The following is a 23,506-nucleotide window of genomic DNA, read 5'->3' on the forward strand; positions in this document are numbered from 1 at the left end:
GTAAAAATATACTTAAAGTCTGGGAGGTGCTCCTACATCCTATAGGATACACGGAGTTATTATAATAGTTCTGTACGCAGAGCAATCTGCTTATGATAGCTTCAGGCCTTGGTGTTAAAAGTGAAAAAAAAAAACCCCATCAAACTGCAAAAAACCCCAAAGAAGAAACCCAACCCCCCAAAAAAATCCAAACATGAAGAAAACCTCTCAAAGCTTAATAAAGTTATGCCATTATTTACAAAACACTGTTTAAGTTCCTCTCTACCTAACTGGGGTTTGACCCTGTCTGACTTACAAATAAATCTTTTATTTTTCCTTTACATATCCTTTTGATGTATGTCATCCATCAACGTTAGCGAGAACAGTAAATGCATTGATCTATTCCTACTCTTGGCAAGTTAAATAACACTTTATATAAGAAGTATTGATTTATAAAATCCAGTACATGTAATTAACATTAGAACTGTCAAAAGTTGAAAACAGTATTAACTCGCTGCTTATTTATAACCCAAAGAAAATTAAATAAAATATCCAGATTAATAAACTAACGCCTTTTTTTGCCTTTGGATATGTCAAGCTGAGTTATGTTTTCAAGAACAGTGATATGTTTCTTCCAACTTCTGACAAGAAGAAATTATGTGTTTGGTCCGTATTGTTGAAAATAATTCTGTAGTCTCTAGATCTGTGTATTATCCCTGAGGTGGTGACAGAATTCCACTTGGATAGTTCTGAAAAGGCTTAGTGTAAAAGACGCAGAAATAAGCGACAGTATTAGAGAAACTTAAGGTAACCAATTTATGCCGGGTTTTCAAAGAGCCTTTAACCTGGCCGTTAATTAGTCCAGCTCCTGTGCATGGCGGTGTGTGAAGGTGTGGCTCCCTGTGCGCTGGATTAGCCACTTGTCCACACAAATTCTGCAATGAGATACTTGGGGAGCTCTGCGAGGGTCGCTTCATGCTTCTCTTCTGACTCAGGCGCTCACCAGGTGCCTGCTCCAGAGTTTGCTTAAGACAATGGGAATATTTCAGTTGAGTTCTGTGACCTTCTGACTGTTCTTTGGCTGTGTTTTTTGTCCCAGTTCAGCATCAGATAAGGATATGAACAATCCTGTCTCTGTTGCGTACAGTGTACGAAGCTGTGCTTGCCACCCTTGAATTCAGAACCACCACTGAGGTCCTTTGAATTGACTTTGTTGAGGCAGGCCTTATCCAATTTATAAACCTATTTACATTTTTCAAGTTTAAAGGGCAAAAAAAGAAAATTACATGTTACATGTAAACAAAATAACAATGGCAGTAAGGAGTGGGCGTTGTTTTTTAACAAAGGTTTCTGCATGAATCATTTTCCCGTCGGTCCCCTTCATCAAAGGAGATGTGTGTTTATATCTTTTGTGGATATTCATAGCTGCTTTGCTATTTAGAAATAATTCTCTCCTTGAAATAATAAGTAGGTGGCCTTACATGGCTTTCAAGTCTGGCGGTGCCTTTTCTGTGCCATTATTTCCTCCTGCTGCACTCGTGTTTCTCTTCTGGTACTTCCAGACACTCAGCAGCTGTTTACCTTTTAGATTTAATTTATCTTCTACAAAATAACTGAGAATGCCTCTTATACCAAGGACGAACTTGTGGATAGCACTTTTGTGGTTTTTTTCTGTTCTGTTAAATGTTCAGTAGGGTTTCATCCTGCCTTTATCCTCGTGTCGGTTGGAATATCCGGTGGCTGTAGGTATCGATGGATAGACCAGACTGGCCCGAGAGTGCCTGGAGATTATAGATTATGTTGTAGCAGCTTCCTTGGTGTTAAGAGAATGAAGGAAATCCTGCTATATTGGGATTCTCTTCCTGTAAGGCAGTTTTGACTTCCACCTGCCGTGTGCCGAGATTTGAACAGTAACAACTTGTTTCCTCGAGAGCTCAGCAAGTCTCTGTAAACATGATGAGATACGAAGAGAATATAAAAAGCATGGAAGTTATGCTTGCTAATAAATTCACCCCAGAGAGGCTGCAGGTTTCTTTGGAGGTTTTGTCTTGGTTTTGATAGCTAACAGGTTCTCTATTCTTTGCCCACTTTGTACGCTATCATGCCTTTTACTCTCAGTGCCTTTACAACTTTCTTTAAGATATCGTCATGAATATTTCCAAAAATAATTCTGCAGCCTTTTTCGAGGACAAGCTACAGTAAACATAACTTAAGAACACCATCTGTAGCCTCGTGATTTTCACTCTTACTGCAGATATTCCATGAATTCATGAAGCTATGGATCATGATTGCCTTCTGATATACAACAAATCAATATTTATTTTGCTCCGACTCAACTGAAGTATTACAGGAGGTCAGAAAGTGGAGCCAAAACATGAGGTGTAGAAATTAAATGGGAAAAGGAAACCTTAGTGGGACTTTAGGTTAATACATCAGGAGCTGCTTGAGGCCCAGTTAAAATGATATCAGCTCTTTTTTTGTTTTGTTTTGTTTTTCTCTGTGGCTGGTCTGCTAAAGAAATTGATTTTAAGAAAAGAATGATATAAATGCATGTGCAAAAAAATTTCTCAGCATATTTGGGGATAACCAAGAGGGTTTTACGTTGAATTTTAAATGGATTGATGTTACCAAGTGCTGTCTTTTTTTCTGTCAGAATCCAGGTCCTGTAAAAATTCTCTTTTGCACTTCTGTGGGCCCTCCTCCTTTCAGTTCTGTTTTGAGAGTTTCTAATAAAACTCAGGAAATCTTTTCTCAAAGGGGAATTCTTCAAGACGTGATCCTGGAGTGACTGAAAGGATTGTCTTTAAATAGATGACAGAGCGTTAGGGAGTAGATTTTATGAATGCAAAGAATAAGTTATGTTTAAGGAATTTTAAACAACCAGTGATAGTAAGATTTTCTTTTTTATCATAAAAAAACTGCTCTAGCTTTTTTTCTGGTGTCTTATCTCAGACTAATGTGCAAATATATTTTTGTGGTCCATCTAAAGCTGTTTGTAGGGAAAAATAGAAGGCGGCAAAGAGATATAACAGGAAATGTCTGTGCCTTAAAACAAGGTGGAAATATAAAAACAGGTTTTCCTGTAGTGAGTCATTTTGTGGTGTGTGCCTTAGAATTGTAGAGTTTTCTAAGGGAATGAATTTTGGTGTTTGTGCTTTCAAACAATAGTATGTATTAGTCAAGCTTTGGGAAAAACGTTTTATCTGTTTGCGTCAAGAAATGGGGAGCTTAGAAGCAAAATGGAACCTGCAGTGCCATTTTGGTAGTTCTGAAACGGACATCTGATGCTTCAATTGAAAAAGAAAAAAAAAAAAGGAATTTTTAATTAAATCTACTTAACTACCAATGTGAAACACTCATTCTCGCCACTTGGGACTCCGGTTCTATTGAATTGTTGAAAGCTAATCATAACTATACATTACAGAATGTTTAGTTTGCCTCTTGGGATAGCGTGCAACAGCTATGCAATCTTAAGTTCAACATTTCTTCCATCCAAATCAAATGTATGATTGACAATTACCCAATAACTAACTTGCCAATTAGTTATTTGACCTATTCAAGGCGAAAAAAGTTACCCATTGAAATCTTGTCTCCCAGTGACTGTGCATTTAAAAGAAATAAATGTCACTTATTCTAGAAATATGTAGGTTTCCTCACAGAAATTGCTGACGCCTAAAACAATTGAATTCCATCCTCAATTAAACCTTTAAAAGCACTATCCATCAACCTCAGCTGATACGGTATTTGCATTTAGAGATTACAATAGAGGTATCCAACAAGCAGGTTATCTTTCTTATCTCTAGGAGGATAAAAATGGGTAGTGTGGGCTCATTTACTTGACTTATGAAATTGAGGAAGAAAGACTGATTTAAATACAGTTGCTTCAGTATTATTCCAATATAAAATCAGATATTGTCTTTGATAAAAGTTCAGGAAATCACTTTACGGGAATGCTTTATACCATTGTGTGAAAATTCTTAACTATGGTAGTATATTTGAAAAATAACCTGAAATTTTAATGAAATATTCACTGTGATGCATCAATCCTTTCAAATCCAGGCTTAGAATGAAGTAAAATGCAATTTAAATTTAATTGTTGTACTTGGTGATTTATGTCACACTTCCAACGAAGAAAATTTGAATCTCAAATATCCAATATTTTGGGTAGAACAGCCTTCCTGCAAATCAATATGGTTAAAGTGACCGAATGCTCTCATGTATGTTTGACATTGTTGACAGTTTTTGAATAGATCATGTACTAACTTTCACAGCATCTCACCAATGCATTTTAGAAGGTTTGAATTTAAAACAAGATTGATTCAAATATATCTGAGTTCAATCTGACTTCCTGGTGCATTTCCCAAGATTTACTATGTAATAATTCCTCTGCTATTCTTATGCTACAGAAGCTATTGAAGTTCATTTCCGCAAGAGAATACAACTTGCATCCAGACCTAGCACATGTATGTATGTGTATCAGGAACTAAGATAATAAGATTAAAAGGTCCTTTTGAAAACGAAAAAGAGAAAAATCTTTCACATATCCAGGTTGGGAATAAGAAGAAAATGGTCCCAATTCCCCCAAAGGCTGCAGTTCCCGGCGGTCAGTCGGTCCAGAGCAGCTCGTACCCGACTCTGAATGTCACAGCTGAACTTTAATCTGTTCTTGATGGGATTCAGCTGTCCACACTTGTACCTACTTTCATTGCATTACTGAAAAGATTCTTCCTGTCTTTACTTTGGGTTTCCTGACTCTAGTTTCCTTTTTAATTTAACCAGGCTTCTGTATTATGCATTCAATCCCCTAGGTAGACCTTTTAAAATAACTCTTTTTATGGCAGTTATCATTAACCTACCTGAAGATGGCTCACATCCCTTTTCCTTGCAAACAGGGAGAGCAAAAGCATTTCTATATTGTTGCTTTTCTCCTGAGCTGATCTTTCAGCCTCTGTATGTAATTTATTTATCTTGTCTCATTTTCCTGGAAAATTCCTCAGAGATATTCTGTTCTTTATTTTTCTGTGTCAGTTGATTTAGACATCCATATGAAGAAGGGGCGATACGAAGAAAGGGTGATGTGCATCATGCTTTGACTAGGGACTAATAAGATAAAACAACATAGGTGTGGTTTTTAATAAACCAATTGTATTTTTGTTTGGATTTATTGAAAAACATATCTCAGTCAAAAATTTATTTTCAAAATCGTATCTGTTGGGTGAGCTGAGCAATGGAAAGACAGTTGCTCAAATGATATTTAATAGTGATGGAGCTATATTTACTCTGATTTGCTCATTTATGAACAGGTTACTTTTAATATTCAATATTGGCTCACCTGAAAATGAGTTAAAAGTAGAGATACATAGTGAAGACAAATAGCAATGGCATTGGGGATCTCTTAGCCTGTTCTCTGCACTCACTGCTTTATTCTTCCTCTGAGTGTGTTCAGGAATACAGTAAGTGATTTTCTCAAGATGTGAGAACGTGATTTTACCTGTAACTGTTGATATCTGACGTTTATGGTAAAAAAAATACTGAGATTTTAAGGGGGTAGTTGCAGTGCTTTTCACTGCTGAAGGTGATGTGGTACTTCTCTGGCGTATGGTAACTTTCCTTTTCTCAGTAGGACAGAGGTGTTCTGGATCAAATTGCATCTTTAATTAAAATACATGAATTCCTGAGGGATAGGACTGCGGGACTGCTCTCAAGATCTTGTAGCACCTTGTAGTAATTGAAAGGTCTATTTAATCTGACTTTGGTTTATGTATTGTACAAATGTAAGCTGTTAGAGGGCTAAGAATCATTAGCCAAATTTCGTTAATGGGTTTAACAGAAGGTATGTTTGAGGTCCCTGAGGTGGTTCTTTCCTCAGTTTCTGAAGTCGTGTTCATTCACGCTGTCCTTACAAGAATAGGTTCCCATGGTTAACCAATGAGTAGCAGCTCTTGGAGTTTTTGTTTTCATTCCCTTCAGTACAGTCAGAACTGCCTTCTCTTTTTACAGATTGTATTTGTAAGTTCGTGCCTGAACATGGCTTTCAGGGAGAAGAGGGTACGAGCCAGCTCTCAGCTTTGCTGCGATGCATCTCGTCTCCTAGGGCTGGGCAGAAGCCTGGAGTAGATAACAATTGCATACAGCACCATTTTTATATTTAAATGGCAGCATTAATCCAAACAAAAGTATATGGGCATTGTTGAATTAGGTCCTGAAACTATATTTTGAGATAAGATCCATCTAAGCTTTGCATGTACCAAAGAAAGAAAATAGACAGGCTAACCTGGCAGTATAATGGAACTCTTGCAGTTTAGTGATGCACAAAAGCAAGGCAGACGTGTTTTGGAGCAAATTTCCAGATAATTTTGGGATATTCGATCCTATTTTTCTTGAGATTTACGTAAAAATAAATCTGCACCATTCTTTTACGGATACTAGTCAGGATGATAGTGAGTTTGGTAAGCAGACTTAATGAAAATTTGTAGAAGCTTTATACATGTGTAGATATGTATCCTTTCACTCATACTTGCACTCCTCAGACAATTTTTTTTATTATTATTATTATTTTTAAATCAGCATAGCTGAATAGCCAGAGAGACTGGAAGTGTTAACACGTTTAGCGTTTAGAAGAAAGCAACAGTGTATAGCATAAATGCTTGCTTTTTTTTTTTTTTTGGTAGGCAGAAAACTATTTGAGCTGAGAATATTAATTCCACTATTTTATTATTCCTGTTTCTTTTTAGTAGCTTTTTGCTCCATCCTTCAAGAGAATAAAAACTTGAAATGCATTCATGGCTTCTAAACCCTTGATTGGCCAAGGTTAGCCTTATGGCGAGCCCTTCCTATACTTAATTAATAAAGTGCAAGTATCTCGTACCTATTAAATGACCCCCTTGTGTCTTCCATCCCTCAATTCCAGTTCTTTTTGAGACGGCTTTCATTTTTCCTGCCAATTTTCCTGTTTCCCTGGGATGCTCTAGAACAACCAAACTTGTCCTTGTAGGGCCGGTATAAAATTCTGCTTCCCATTACGGTTTCAGGATGTTGAAGCTCAGGGTGACCCCCCCTTTCGATGGCGTGGCTGAGGTGGGAGCAGCCTGTGCAGCAGAAATGCCAAAGTCATCAGAGCTTTACTGCTGCCTCTCGTCATGGAATCTTTGCTCAGTATTTTATTTTCATTTCTGCTTTCAGGGAATATTTAGTGAGCTCTGATTACATAATTGAATTTGATAAACTGATGGTATGTGATTGATGAGAAAGTCAGGAATAAAAGATTAGAAGATAAAATTACTTCAAGGGTTTAAGTAAATCTTCCAGAGAGCTGGGGTAATTTATAAAGCATGCTATATTCTTTATAAAAATATTCCCGTGGGTCTATTAAATTTTAGCTTCTACCAGAATTGGATTGAGTTTTGAGAATCGTTTTCATGTAATACCAGCTTGATTGTGATACTTTAAATGGGAGATAGCTCTGAGTGGGTTGTGGCATCGCTGGATTTGGAATATTGGAGTAGGAAATGTAGGGCTGAATGACAGACTTGTGGGCAGCAGTCTTTGTCTTTCAAATAAATCATTTGTTCTTGGAAAGACGTTAGGCAGAAGCAGTAAGTGGATAATTCAGAGTGAAATAATGAAGGAGGTTATGCTGCTTGAGTCTTTAAATCACTGAAAAACAGGATCAACAAATTACTCGGGTAGAGGTTTATAGTGCAGATACCGCTTTCATTGTAATCTCCCTGAATGGCTCAACTTTCTTCAGGAAGGAACAGTTTAACAGGCTCTAGATGAGCCTCTATATGCCAGCAGGCAGATGTCATTGTTTTCAGGGGACGTGTCCCTGATCGTTTCCATTTACCAATTGGGCTCTGTTACAGCCCCTTCCCCTAAATACCAGCACAACTCCCTGCCGCTGCCTTTTCAACTCCCGAGGAAGCCTGACACCTTTCATCTTCCAAGGGTAGAATGTCTGTCTCATAACTCCTGTGGAGACTCCTGAAAATATATGTGAGGCCTCTGAAAGGATTTAACATTTCCTCACCTGTTTAGAAATATCTTTGTAAAAAATTGCTTTTTGCCCTGGGTAAAATAGCTGTATTTCACACTAACATTGTCTAACTCTGACTTATGTAGTTTTAAAATATTGGTTTATTTTACTAGTTAGGAGAAAATGGGAATCGAGAAGACTTCTTCACAATATTTACAGTCATTAAAACAACAAAAAGGAAGCTTTGCAACTCTAACCATTCTAGGATTCTATGAATATAATCTCAGTCATGTAATAGAGTGGAGAAGTGTAAAAAAACATCTTTGGTTTGCCTGGGACTCCCTGGTAGTTTGGAACTGTCCCTATTTTCTCATACGTTGAATCGTCATAGCTTCCTGTATATCCAATTTCAAGAAAATATTACTGATCTGCACTGGCCACTAATCAATTTATTTGAAAAACAAATCATTTAAAATGCTACGAAGCAGAAAAGGGCCTTACCTGAAAGTATGTTTTTTAATTCAATCTGTTAGGTCAGATTTTGTGTAACAAGTATTGCTTTAAGATGATGTGCCTTTTGTCTGCAGAAATAGAGCTTTCGGAAGTTAAATTCTAAAAACTAGGGAGACAATTTGTCAATACAAATCATCCGATGTGTATGCAGCTGATGGTCAACTTTAGAGCCAACCGTAGCAAATAGTTTGGCGACCGGTGACCAGTGACCAGAGTCAGCCCAAGCGCAGCTGCTCCCCTGGGACCTGCGCGTAGGCTGATAATGAGCCTGTGTTGCCATGCGGCTGCTGAGTAATAAAAGTTCCCTGATAAGAGGCAAAGTGAAAGATAAGGGCTTAAAGGGGTTGCCATCCCCAGGCTGAGCTGCGTACCAGTGCCGTCCCAGCCTGCGGTGGGCACCTGGAAAGGGCACCTTGAGAGCCACCGACACCCCTTGCCTTGAGCTCCTGCTTCCCTAACGCCTGGGGGTGCTCCCTCGTGGCTGTCAGCTATTACAGATCCCAGTGTGTCACCTGTGGATTCAAACATTTCAGCCAGCCTTGAACAGTACGTGAGGTCACTTCTCCATAAGCTCTAAAAGATAGTTTGAACTCTTTAAATAGTAAGTATAAAAATACCCGAGCTTAATCTAAAATAAGTTTTAAAAGAACAATTAGCAATTTAATTGAACGGTTAGTTGCACTGGGACAACTTTTGTGTATCTTTATTTATTTATTAATTTTATATATAAAATGCACACACACACTGTACTCCTAAAAGGCAGAGTGCAGCAGCATCTACCTCATAAATATTATTCCCTATTTAGCCTTAAATCTCTGACTTTGAATGTAACTTGTGTATTTTATATATCTACATAAATATGTTAATTTTGATTATAGAAGGTATTTGTAAAGTTCTCAAATTAAGTCTGTAGTTCCTCAATAGTTACAAGTAGAAATTTGATGCGTAAAGTGTGAAAACCTTCATCTCCCGGAGGTGACAAGGGGTGGGTCTCCAACTGCTGCAGACTTGTAATAAATCTGCATTTGAGTGGAGCTTCGGTGATTTACTAGTTGAGAATTTTGCTGCTTGGAGTATTTTGAGCATTTGTGATCCACGGGAGTACAAGAGTTTGAGACTACGTGTGACCCTTGAACAGTATTGAAGTACCCTAATTCAAAATCTGTTAGTGGTTTCAGGTAATGTAATTTAACACATTTTAGCTGGCTGTAACGTTGAAAAACACATTAATCTTGCGATTTTGTGAGGTGTTTTTTTCTAAACTCTTTTTTCTATCAAAATTCTTCATTTACCCTGAGACTTCTCCTGCTGTGATAATCATTTCTATCCAAGATTACTCTTCTGGTTTCTATTCAAGAAATAAAAAAAAAAAGCTTTGAGTGGATTTAATCCTCACAGAGGAGAGGGAAAAAAATAAAAAGCCAATGGAGCCGTTCATGGCCTGCCACAGTAGACAATGCTGAAATTCTCATACGTACAGGCGATAAACATGGAGAAAAGCTTGTCTGCGTGGGCACTTGTCTTCTAAAGAACTACCAAGGACGAAGGGTGTCAAGGTCTTGTGAATTCTGCCTCTGAAGATGAACCTTAGTTATGAATATAACAGTGTAAGCCTTAACTGCGGAATCACGTTGTCTCTTGTTTTACAATGGTTGTTTTGAGAAGAAATGAGCTAAATATCGATAGCTTATACTGCACTCACTTAAATAGCTTACAGAACTGTTTTCTCTCTGTTTTTCAGATGATGTTGCACCATACTTCAAGACTGAACCAGGCTTGCCCCAGACACACTTGGAAGGAAACCGGCTCGTCCTTACTTGCCTTGCCGAAGGCAGCTGGCCCTTGGAATTTAAGTGGTTACGGAATGACAGTGAAATAACCGCCTACTCCAGTGAATATAAGTAAATAAAAGCTATATAATAGCCTTCTCTAAGTGTAATTGCAAAAAACTGATCAAAACAAGACACCACCACTCCCAAATCCCCAATACCTCAAACCAGCTTTGTAGATACCGATACCTTGACAATGTTTTTCATCATGAAAAACACTGGGTTTTGTAAACATATAAGATCTCTCTGAGACAATCTCCTTTGCTAAAAAAGATACGTCACACTTCAAAACAAGGGTCCTAACATACAATTTTAAGTACCAACAACGCTTTTTGCTGGAGGTGTAGGCTTACATGTATTTGTAATAAATAGCAGGCATATTCCTTAATTAAATCTTACATACCGTGTGCTGCTCATCCTTGAGCAAAGCTAAGCTCAATGGGACTATGCTTTTCAATAAGAGCTAGAAGAACATGGTCTATCTTAAATTGCATATGAAACTTTTGGTTCCATTTCTGAGAATGCAAAAATTAACCCTATAGTTTAACGAACTGGTCTATGATTACGCATTTTGCTCCCAGGACCTCACTGACTCCCTCCCCCTTCCTCAGGACATCCCATCAAGCAAGAGAAAAACCAGACTCTGGCTAATCAGAGCTGCGGTTCTGCCAATAGGCAGCAGGTGGCTGGGCAAATACCAGTGTAAAACAGCCAAGTTTTGGTTGCTTTTCTTTAACGGGAGCATTAACTGGGTCTCTCCCTGTGCAATTCACAATTTTAATAACCTTATAGAAATTCAGTATTTATGCAACTTACTTGTTGCTTTCAGATGTTGTTGAAATTACCTAGGGAATTCAGAAGTTGTAAAGGGTGGGTATGTGACAGACAGAGCCCTTGTCTAACACTTCTATCTTTGGCAAACCACGCTAAATACTGCACTTTTGAAATTACATTGCTTAAGGTAGGGAAAAGTTGTGCTCCATCACTACAGACAGAAATTACAATATAGATTAGTATGAAAATGCAGATAATGATATCAAGTTCTGTATTGTTACACAAGAGAATCCATAATTACTTTTCTCAAAGATTTTCAAAATTGTAACCTAACGTTATTTCTACTTTTGATATTATTTACATTTACCAGAGCAGCAGGGAAAAAAGTTCCTTAAATAATGGTTTAAAATTTTTTTGGGTCATTTAGCACATAAAGTATTTGGCAACTATGTTTCCAACCAAACATATAGTTCTATGTGAACTTTCCTAGAAATTCAAGACTTTTGATTTACATGAGACCACTTAGTCCTGAATAATTGCATCTATTAATGGTTGCTGTTTTCAAGCGTTGAGATACACTGATACCTCAAAATGAGCCATACAGACATATAGAAGAGATTTGTGAATACTTTCTAGAAAATAAAAAATCTTTAATAGCACTATTAGTCACAGAGGGTTTGAGCGTCACTTTGTCTAAATGCCGCTTGTTTTGATCAACAACAGCAGAGTTTGTTGCAGTTTCCTGGCAGAAGGAGCTGACAACAGCTCTTAACCGCGTACAATGCTGAGAAAGAAAGACAAAGAAAAGAAATGCTGTGAGAGGACAAAATACTTGAACAAAAAGCGAAGGTTAGAACTCAAGCTTTGTAGATGTGCTACTCGCTGAGAGACTTACATTTCAGGATACTAGGAGAAACCTGAATAAGAACGTGTGGCATTTTGAAGCTAAGATTAGAATGCCATGGTATTTCTTAAATAAGTGCACAGACATGCAAAATTGTAATTGTACCGTGTATTGTGGGATAAGTTAGAATCGGTGTATTGGAACACCTTTCCCAAGCTGTGTGTAGATGTTTCCCTATACAGGACCTTATTTCTTATCATTGGATTTAGTTTAATCAATGTAGGGTCATGATACAACTGTATTTATTAATTTTACATTTTTTATATTGTTCTTGTTTCTATTGTTAACTAAAACATCTGCTGCAGAGGTGATTAAGAAGACGGGAAACTACTGGTTAATAATAATAAAATAACATTGATAGAAAATATTAATTTAGAAGTCCTAGTACTGCTACTATTCCACAGTCAGAGATAAGCCAAACGGGATTTCGATTCTATAGAAATGCAAAGCTTTAAGCTTCCAAAAAGGATTATATGGCATAGGTACATTAGGATGAATGAAAGCAAGGAAAATATATGCTTAGACAGAAAAATTCCAGTTGCAAAATTTAAACTTTGACCCCATAATAGTTTGCTCTGCAGTTCTCTTGGGTAAATATTCTGTTTAAATGCATGAATCTTTCCTGTGTAAGTGACTTCTGCTGCAATTTGAATCATCAATCAAAGGTTTTTGGCAATTACTATTACTTGGTGTGTCTCAGTTAAAGCAATGTCTATATTGTAACAGGCTGAAAATATTCAAAGCTTATTATAACACACCGAGTGAGTAAAGAACTAATTGGAGTCTTTGAATTTTGACATTGGTGACCCTGAATGAACAGCTTTTCTTTGTATAACGATGCTGATTATGTGCACAGCCTGGCTTTTATAGTGACTGTGCATACACTAGTTTGTATTAAGAATTTATGAAACAGCCTTATAAATTCTTTGTGATCTGAGATACAGGTAATGAAAACAAATCAATATTGCTGACTGCAGGAGCAATTTCGGTTATGTCTATAACTTAAGAGTCCTTAAAGTTCAGGCAGTCGCGTTTTTTCCTTTTTTTTTTCTTCTTTCTTTTCTTTTGAATTAAGGTCTGGACCAGGTGTGGCTTCCATATTTGCTTTTGTGGCCTGAAGATATTAATTTATTTGAATTTAAGAAACTAAGGTTATGTCTAAGCAGCAGAACACATTTTAATTTTATTCTGTATAAAATAAAGTTGTATCGGTTGATGTAAGTCCCCTGTTAACAAGTTTGAATAGATAATAAGTGATATGACTCTCTAACAAAATATGTCTGGTTTTAATTCTGTCTTCACAATTATGACTATTAAGAACCTGTAGCCTATAGGTTCCCTTTTAATTCTTAAAGCATTTAAAATTAAAATGAGAGTGTAAATTTGAAATTAGGAATGAAATATTGGGAAGCTTTAAGAAAGCATTTACCAGCATTTCCCCTTAGGTGTTTAATACCACTGCATCCTTACGCTCTAACTCATTGCAGTCCTGGTCATGGAGCTTCTTGTGCCCTGCAAGACTCCCCATGAAGGTTTCTTTTATGTCACTTTACATCTTTCTGTAGAAACTTTCTAAACAGCCAGTTTCTGGCTGGCTGTACCCAGAGAAACTGTCTGGTCTGACTTTCTAAAGTATGTGCACGGATCCCCAGAAACCTCAAATAGCCTCCTGGCACCTCTACAAGGGGAAGATCTTCTGCCTTGAAAGTTAGAGTGTAGACAAAATTAAAGCAAAACTATGTCTTGTCTCTGTAAAAAAAAATGTATTAAGGTTTGATATAAATTCATTCCATGGAAGAAAATCTTAATTTGAATTTAGAAATTACTATTTGTATCCTTTCTTGCCCATCCAAAAATAAATAGAATGGTGAAAGCATAGGACAAAAAGCAGTATTTTGACTGGTATGTCAATAGAAAAGTATATTTAAAAAAATAATCAGGCATACCAGGTGCATAAAGACTGTTTAAAATTGCAAAGACAGAATTAGAAATTCCATTAATATCTATTTATCTCTTGCCCAGCTTTATAATTTTCAAGTTAGTCTCAAATAAGGTAGATGTATGTTCTATCCCTCTTTTTTATTTTTGTTATTTAATTCTTCTAATTTTGCTTTCCTTAACTGCACATTGTTACCCTGTAGGTCCCCTGAGAATCCAGCTGCTCAGTAGGTTTGGGCTCTCTTGGAATTTCCAAGGTAGATGGGATTTTCACTGTAAGCTTTTAAAAGGTTTTCATTTCTTCAGGCAACATATTAAGAATCTTTCCTGCTGAAACATTAATAAGTCAGAAAAGAAAACCAAAGTAGGACACTTCTGATCTAATTGATTTGTTTTGTCCTAGTGGCAGAAAAACTAACTCTGCATTGCTCTCCTAGCACAGATGAATACCAAAGAAAAGCCTTTAATTTTGGCTTTACTTAATAGAGAAGCAGAGGAAAAAATGTTAGTCAAGTACAATACTAAATCTTTATGGGAGGACGAAAAGCTTGCTAAGCTATAAACTATTTGGTGAAATGAACTGTAAAAATGAATTGTCGATATTTATTTGTCAGAATCTTTAAATTTTTTTTTTTTTTTTGGTAATGATGTTTTGCAACAATCGTCTGCCTGGCAGAGAAGGAAATTATTCTGTAAGGAACTAGAGAACCCTTATGTCCTATTGATTTCTATCTCATGCTTTGTATTTTCACCTATTTTCTCCCTCTATTTCCTATGGCACCCTCACCAGGCAAGAGGCAACCGGGCTAATTCAGAGTTATATACTCACTGCCCAGCAAGTATTTGCGTGCTGATCGTTGGGTTTACCGTAACTCCCAAACAGAGCAGAGTTTTGAGTCTTCCTTATCTTCCCAGTACAAATTGTCATAATCCCTGGAGAAAATTTGCCCGTTGCTCCAAAGGAGGTCAGGAAGAGTCAGCTTCGGCCCCACGCAGTCAGGCAGCACCATCGCCTGCAACCGGTGTACGGAGGAGCCGGTCTCTCCTGGGAGACACAGCAGATTGCGAAAATTTGTCCCTGGTGTTGGGCTCTGTTTTAATTCACTGTTTTAAGTTGTCTGACCTATTTGCTATAGTGTATTTGATTGTAATTATAATGCAGTGATTATAGTCTTCATTTATCACTTAAACTAGATTTCTTCTACCTCCTTTGTTTTTATGCTGTCTGATCCTGCTCAGATATTAAGCTCTGCATGTGGGTGTGTATAGTATGTGTGAGTATGAGAAGAGATGCTTTCTTCAGTGGAATTAAATTTTGGAGATTAAAATTCAGCAGTATTATTTTTCCTTATCTTTTCATAAAGACTTTCATTAATCCTACCATAATATCTCTGGAAGGTGACCGGGGGAATATGCGCTTTGATTAATGTTTGTTTAATGCAGGATTATCTATAGTATTCGTGTGTTTTATTCCCATTAAAACTGTGCCTATCAGCTCATTTTCATGTTGATTAATCAGATATAGTTGAATGAGAAAGGTGAGCATTAGTGGACTAAGTGACTTTTTAAGTATAGTGAAGGACAGAACAAGTACAACGTCCAGTGCCCTGTGTCTGTTCCAGTATTATTCTGAGTTACCGCGGTCACACGGTGTAGGAAACATCAGTTTGTCATTGGAGAGCTTTGATGTTTCTTGCGAGTCTTCCTAATGCCTCCAGTTAGATTGTAGTCGTCTCGAGCCACCTCTGGACAAAATACCAGGTGTCTTTCCCTTGTGAATGAGGGCAGATATAACTAAGGAAAACATTTAAGTCTGTATTTAAAGAGATTTTGTGGAGAACTAATTAGTAATTACCAAATGTAGATATCAAGACTGAAAAATATTTTATGCATTTCAAGTATGTTTTTTCTTCTCTATAGTGCAGACAATATTGTAGTCAAAGACCAGAGATTATATGAGAATGCTGTTTGTAAGAAAAAATACAATACAATAATACAAAAATACAATAAGCATTTGAGACGATGTGTAAAATATTGGAGGAGAAATAAGAAATGCCATATAAAGGAGCATTGATCTGCCTTTAGGAAGAAGTGGCCTATAATTCTGCATTTTGCTTTATAGGTACATCATCCCAGCTCTGCAGAGGTCTGATGCTGGCTTTTATCAATGTGTCGTGCGGAACAGGATGGGAGCATTGCTGCAAAGAAGATCTGAAATTCAAGTAGCATGTATGTATGAAGGGAAGTTATTCTGTGATTCGTTAGCTAATCGATTCTTTTTGTGGGTAAAAGAGCAACATACCAATAATATTTGCTAGTCTGAAAAGTTATCAGATGTTATTTTAATACGTTTTAAAATTATCGCATCACAAGACGTTTTCCCACTTCCTCTAGTCTTCTGGGAAACAGTTCAAAGCTGTCCAACGTTCAGTCCTTAGAGCAAGCTTTGAGCCGTTCGGAGCCAGCAAACCGGGATCATCTGGAGATAGCTGTAGCATGAGAAAACTATTATACCTTTTCCTGAATACGCAGGGATTAAAAAAGGCCATATAGCGCAAAATAAACAATCAATCAAACCAAAGCGCAAAAGCCCAGAGGACAGCAGAGGATATCTGAAAGCAAACCCTACGGTGGAGATAGCTCAGATCTCAGGTCATAATTCTTGCGATACAAAAGAAGCAGTTGTTTCCCAGTAAAAACCTTGCTAACGGAACTTTAAAAGTCTGTCTTCAACACCTTTCAGAAACAAACCCTCCAATGTTTGGACCTCCTTAGTTTGTACTATGTAGATTTTTCAGAGTTGTCCCATAATTTGGTGTGTAACTTCCATTTGGAAATGTTAAATTGATTTTCTCAGCAGTTAGTGCTAGCTAACGTGACCTAAGAAATGACCACATACTCTAATTTTCTTCATTTTCAGTTAACATATAGAAAATATAATCCAAATAACTTGTTTGGAAATAATAATAAAATTAGGCCTTATTCTTTTGTCAAAATAAAAACATAAAATTAAAAAAAAAAAGACAGATTTGTGTACTGCATGTAAGCAATCCGATACATAGATCAAATTTCTCTTCCTCAGGGTCAATAACTGGAAATTCAGTAGTCGTAAATGTCACTTGATAAGTGGAATTTAGATAAATTGAATTATTTATTACAAACCCAATTCCAAGTAACTGAATCAAGTTAATCACTATGTAATGAGGGAAATTACATGGGATTTCCTGTGTTTTTTTTTTTTAGAAAAAAGACGGTTGCAAATAATACTGTGTAAGTTTTAGTACCATGTTCACCACTTCACTGTATTACAGTAAATTATGTTACTACATCTGTGCTGTCAGTCGTATCAGCAATTTGAAGTTTGATCTCTCAGTGGTACTGTTTCACAGATGCTGGGAGCTAATGTAAAAATCCACCGCTGCTAAAATGGGGTTTTTCTTTCCTGCCTTCTACCAGCCCTTATGTCCCTGCTGTTTTCTCCTCCTAGCGATGCTGTGCTCATGCTGACGCATGTCAGACCCTTGCAAGTGCCCTTCTGGCTATTATCCTTCTATTTTAGTGAATTTTATCAGGTCACAGAGGATCTAGTGAAACTGGTGCAAGTGAGAGTAACTGAGTGGGGTGGGGGACCTCCAGCCAAGCGAGCAGGGGAAGGTGGAGCAGGGGAAGGGGAGGGGGAGATGAGCCAGCGGTGTGCCCAGGTGGCCAAGAAGGCCGGGAGCTTCCTGGCCTGTATCAGGAACAGTGTGGCCGGCAGGACTAGGGACGTGATCGTCCCTCTGTACTCGGCACTGGTGAGGCCCCACCTCGAGTGCTGTGTCCAGTTTTGGGCCACTCACCACAAGAAGGACACTGAGGTGCTGGAGCGTGTCCAGAGAAGGGCAACGGAGCTGGTGAGGGGTCTGGAGCACAAGTCCTGTGAGGAGCGGCTGAGGGCGCCGGGGGCGTTCAGCTGGAGAAAAGGGGGCTGAGGGGAGACCTTCTCGCCCTCTACAGCTCCCTGAAAGGAGGGGGCAGCCAGCGGGGTGTCAGTCTCTGCTCCCAAGGAACAGGCCATGGGACAAGAGGAAATGGCCTCAAGTAGCACCAGGGGAAGGTTTAGGATGGATATTAGGAACAAATTTTTACACTGAAAGGGTTATTAAGCATTGGAACAGGCTGCCCAGGGAAGTGGAGGAGTCGCCATCCCAGGAGGTTTTTAAAAGATGGGTAGACATAGTGCTTAGAGATACGGTTTAGTGATGGTGTTTGTCAGAGTTAGGTTGATGGTTGGACTAGGAGATCTGAAAGGTCCCTTCCAACCTGGGCAATTCTATGAGTCTATGATTTTCCTGCAGCAGTGAGCTGTTAGATGAGCCTAGATGCCTCTGGAGTTCCATCTACAGGTGTGGTCTCAGGGGACAAAGGCTTTGGTAGCAGTACTGGGGAAACATACCCATTTTCTCCTCCATCCCACTAATCGTTCCCCGGCTTGTACTGCAATGTAGCATTCTGTCCCTTTAGGCACCACAGAAAAACTTGTTTGTGCAGCTGTAGACTGGGAAACTTCTCCAACACTTAAAAAAAAAGCAACAATTATTTTGTAGGGTTTGTTAAAGTAGTTCTTTCCCCCCGTCTGATCCCCCGTGCAGCTGTACAGGCTGCTGTACTGGCGCAGCGGAGGCAGCAATTCCTGAGAAGTACTTCTGGGAGCCATGGAGAGAAGGATGCGCAGGAACACTTTACCTTGATGCTGCTGCTGCTAAAGAATTTTGACTCCTGAAAAGACAGCTTTATTCCCCTCTGAACGAGGGAAACAGTTGCAGTGAAGTGCTTTGTTTCTCCAGGCTTTTTTGTGTGTGTGTTTGGTTTTTCTTGAGAGAGAAAGCAGTGTAATTATTTAATCTTTTTCGGTTAAATTTTCCCCCCCCCCATTTAATTTGTAGTTCTGCATTGCTGAATAAGTCCAAAAGCTATCTCAAGACTCCTCTGTCTGAATTAAGCAGTTTGTTTATTTGTTTGTCAGTTTATTTATTTATTTTCACTGATAAAGATATCGAGACAAAGCAAAGCAGTTCTTACATAGACTTGGGAAACTTTTGGTACTGAACCTATAGTGACCTATGTGGCTTCTCTAGTGAAACTTCTCGGTCAGACTTGCACTTTATTCCCACAGAAAAAAGTGTTCTACAACTTTGAAATACTTTCTTTCTCCTCTCCCCAGGGTGGCTACCGATGCCCTGTGATTGTTTTCTGTATTTTTGATCTAAATTAATTGATTTAAGCTGTGTGGACATAAAGAAGTACCTGATATTTTACCATAGTTTATTTTTGATTATTCTTGAAAACGTATTGGAAAGCAGCATTCCAAGGGGTTACTAAAGTCGCCTTATCCAGTCATCAGGAGTTAGGGGGAACTGAATGTAGACGTTTAACTCAGAAGGGTTCACAGGAAATGAACTATTTTTGCCACTGGATAGCGGCTGCTTCCCAGGACGCTTAAACTCAAGATCTCTAGTGAAAAACTGAAAGGCACAATTAGAGTGGGCTTTGAGAAAGATCTGAGGTATTTTCCATGTCCAAGATCTCTGAAGTAGCAGGGAACTGCTTAAATAATGTAAAAAATGTTCTCAACACATGCTAACGTATTACTTAACTTAATGGGAACAGATATTTGTGAGAAAACTGCTGAGTAAATCTTAATTACAGAATGGGCTTGAAAACTCTTGGATTGTGAAGACTAAAATAATCATATGACAGTGAAGTTAATTAGATCCACCTACGCGGTTTGAAACTTCTTTCAAGTAGATGATCTGATTACAGATGTAAGAAATACGGAGCAACAGAGGAAGTACAATGCTGATTATGTCTGAATAAATAACTTGAAAATCACAAAGATGATTAAAGCTTCTTTAAAATACCATGTGTTTTTAATTTCTGCTCTTGTTCTGTCTCTTCTCATCTCCTGCCATCCCCAGACCTGACAGTAGTCTTCTGTGTTTCAGTGTGCTTTGCATCCCTCTCTGCAGCACAGAACTTGTGAAGAACCCTGTGCCCTGTGGTCTTTAAAAATAAAAAATGGGGGAATTCAGTGTCAGAAGCCAGAATAGTTCTCTGTGTGTGTCGGTTTCTTGGTTTAAAGCAAATTAACGTGCATACAAGTTCTTTGGAGGGTGAATAAGTAGGAATGGTAGGAATGTTTATTTTATTGGTAGGAAAGTGATACAAAATGCAAAAGAAAAATGAGAAGAAAATGTTAAACGTTTACTGAAATTTTTAGAAGGACTCCATAGATATGTAAACTTGTCTATGAAATAAAACCTTCAGCGACGGAGGTTCTGCAACTGGAGGTTTCTTTCTTCCATTAAAATTTTTGTTAGAAGCTGATGCTTTTGTAAATGTCAGAGATCTAGATGCGCTATTGAAATCGTAGTATAGTGCCAGGAGGACTAACAGCTACCAGCACGACTCCAGCCTTGTTATTTTGAGAGCCATTTGGTTTACTTGCGTAGATCTGACTGGACATTGGTTTGACTGCAAGTGATACAGCTGCTTGTCTATTTGTGTAGCTATGGACAAAAGGATATAAAAAAATTGGTGACCAAAAAATTGATAAAATTATATACAGCATTTGCATTCCTTTGCATTGCACAGGAATTTCTTTTATATTGTGCGAGGATTTATTTAAAAAAAACAACAAACAGACACAAAACCAAACACTAAACCTCAATTAAAATGTCATTTTCAGCTAAAACCAGACTCAGTTATTGCAAAGGAACGCTGAGGCCATGCAGTACTGCTGACCGATGCACTTCTTGTGTGCACCAGCAGCACTTGGCTTTGCCTTATGCCTTACTGCTCATAGAAATCTGTATTAATCAACACTGTCTCATGATCCATAGTGTCATATTGACTAATTATAGCAATGCCAATGACTATCGTAAAACACAGTTGTTTTTTGGGGGAGAGAGACAAGAACTTCCAGGACTCTTAGTATCATTTTTTCTTTGCAGACATGGGAAATTTCATGGACACAAACCAGAGAAAAACAGTGACTCAAGGACAAGCTGCAGTTCTGAACTTCCTCCACATACTCAGCTACCCAAGACCACAAGTGACATGGTTTAGAGACGGGCACAAGATTATACCAAGCAGCAGAATGTAAGTCAATTCAAAGCTCAAAATACCCCCACCCTAAAATATGATTAATTACATTTGATAACGCAACTTACATTTTAAGTACACTAATTAAGGTTTAAAGAGAATAAAGTAGCCTTGTTCATACTAAGTTTGTGATAAATGACTATTTTAAGACCATCTCTGAACTTCCTAAGCAGTTTGACAAAATAATTCATGTGATTTTAATGGTCCTGGTGCAGCATAAGGGAGTAGATACACAGAATGTCTGCACTTCCTTCACGCTATTCATTTTCGTGATACGTTTTGGAAAAGTAAATGCTCATCTCTCAATTACGTTTACTTGAGTGGACTAACTAAATGAATACTGAGATTTTTCTTTTTTAATATATGAGTCTGATTTTTTTTTACGTGGATTTATGCTTAATATTATTTTCCCCACGATAAAATTCTAGATATTGCTTATTTTTTCCTTATCTTTTCAGCCTGCAATGACAGTTTTATTTCTTTTTGACTAATTAGCTGCTCACCCACTAATGGCACAGTACTTGCACTTTGATTAGTTATTATCTCAAGGTGTGCTCATTTATCCTTTCCTGAAACAGCTATGAAGCCATCCTGTGTTTTTACCTGCACAGATTTATTTAGAGACTGAAGGGGTTAGCTGTAATATTAAGAAATGTAGATAAAATCTTTTTCTACTTGCCTAATTTATGAGGAAACTATTGAAATGCCAAGAATGTTGGTGGTTATTTTTATCTGCATATTATATTTTCATGTGTTCAAAGGGATAGATGTGCTTGCAACTGATGGTAATGGGATATTGCTAAGTTCCAGAAGGATGGGGAGTCTTAAGAGGGAAAGAAAGGGAAAACTCTTCTTGGATTTTAATTTTATTCATCTGTACTGTACATTTTACTGCTGCTTATGTGCATTTTTTAAACCTGAAAGCTAGTATTACAGGCTTTTTGAAACTGTTAAAATTAGTATTGCAGGGATGTGAAGCAAATATGTAATAATTTATGAATAATTTAATAGTAATTTGATGGGAAACAAGCTGGAAGATGAAACAATGGGTTTCTGGGCAATCTCTTGAAGAGGGCTAAGTGACAAATCCTGAGTTATTAGCCATTAAGAATCTACTTTCTCCACTCCTGCCACATTACAAATTTTCTTTTGTCAGTGCTGAGAATACACAAATCAAAAATTTGCAGATGGTAAAAAAGCCTTGTTATCCAGGTATCAGACACTTTCTTGGGAACGGCTACTGGGGAACAGAACAGAGTGACCTAGGCAAGCATGCAATGGCTGAAAATGACATTTATGTGAGTTCTCTTACAGTTTGGGAAAACTGCAAATGTATCTTTAATATAAAATCCTAATATTTATATATTATGCTTTATCTTGTTGGGAATGCTGGGGTAAAATCACTTGTAATTCATAGCTCTTACAAATGGGAACATTGTAAAACTCTGTTCTATGGTAGGGGTCAAATATACCTAAAGTTTTCCACATATGTTTTATTTCTCTGGTCACAAATTTTGTCTGAAAGGAATTTGAGGGTATTTGTCTGGCCTGTGTAGGAATTTCTGAACACTTAGGCAGTAGAAGTACACATGCTGAAAGCCTGCACCTCCTTGGAAGTTTGATATATATCGAGTAGTGAGGCTGATAAGTTCAGGAAGTGACAGGTTTATGGTACGCACACCAATCATCAGTGCAGAAGGTCTGCTGCTCCCTCCAAGTATTGGAAAAACCATATAGCATCCACTCACATAATGCTGCCCGTGAAATTCGGGAAGCAAATATGGCAGCCCTAAAAATCCAGGAAACCTGAGACAAGGAGAGGGTGCCTATAAAACTGTGAGAAGTGTAAAAATATCTAATGGGAACTCCGTTTCTTATCTGTGGAGCAATTTGTGCATTTAACACATGTTTTCAGTACACAAAGAGGTGTCTCAATTTAACTGATCTGTTTAGCACCTGATCCAGTTAGACTGATGCATCAATCTGACCGGATAACCTGCTAAACTGGTCAGTTAAATTGATACAACCACCTTGTATGGATGCTCTTTAAACTGATTAAAAGTACCTTATATTGCTAAATCAATATAAAGCTTTTTTAATCCTCTTAAACAAGCTTACAATGATTTGGCCAAATCAATCAGCTAGCCTGTCAGCTCTAATAATGATTTCAAAGTGTGACATCGCTGCGGTGTATGCAGACTGGGGAAATCAGCGGTGCTACAAATGAGGCCAGCAGTGGTGGTTATGGTACCAATAACTTCTCATCAGTGCCTCTTGAATACAGACAAAGTTGGCATTGCCCCATATTTTATCTGCAGCAATTTTTAAGAGAACAATTCATTTAAATAGTTGGTCAAGTTAACTCTTACTCGTGCAAAAGCCTTAATGTTTGGGTCGGAAGGGACCTTCAAAGGCCATCCAGTCCAACCCCCTGCCGTGAGCAGGGACATC

At 37.9% G+C, this 23,506-nt stretch overlaps 1 protein-coding gene across 4 annotated transcripts in view; it reads left to right on the plus strand.

The window, feature by feature from the left end:
• Positions 1-23,506, plus strand: part of SDK1 (sidekick cell adhesion molecule 1) — a 405,671-nt gene that overhangs the window by 108,287 nt on the left and 273,878 nt on the right. For all 4 annotated transcript variants that reach the window (XM_074596464.1, XM_074596462.1, XM_074596465.1 and 1 more), the window contains exons 3-5: positions 10,209-10,368; positions 16,035-16,141; positions 20,905-21,052. In XM_074596464.1, coding sequence (XP_074452565.1) covers positions 10,209-10,368; positions 16,035-16,141; positions 20,905-21,052 — 415 coding nt within the window. The remainder of the gene's footprint in view (positions 1-10,208; positions 10,369-16,034; positions 16,142-20,904; positions 21,053-23,506) is intronic.

Source organism: Larus michahellis, chromosome 8 (genome assembly GCF_964199755.1).
Source record: "Larus michahellis chromosome 8, bLarMic1.1, whole genome shotgun sequence".
Taxonomy (NCBI): Eukaryota; Metazoa; Chordata; class Aves; order Charadriiformes; family Laridae; genus Larus; species Larus michahellis.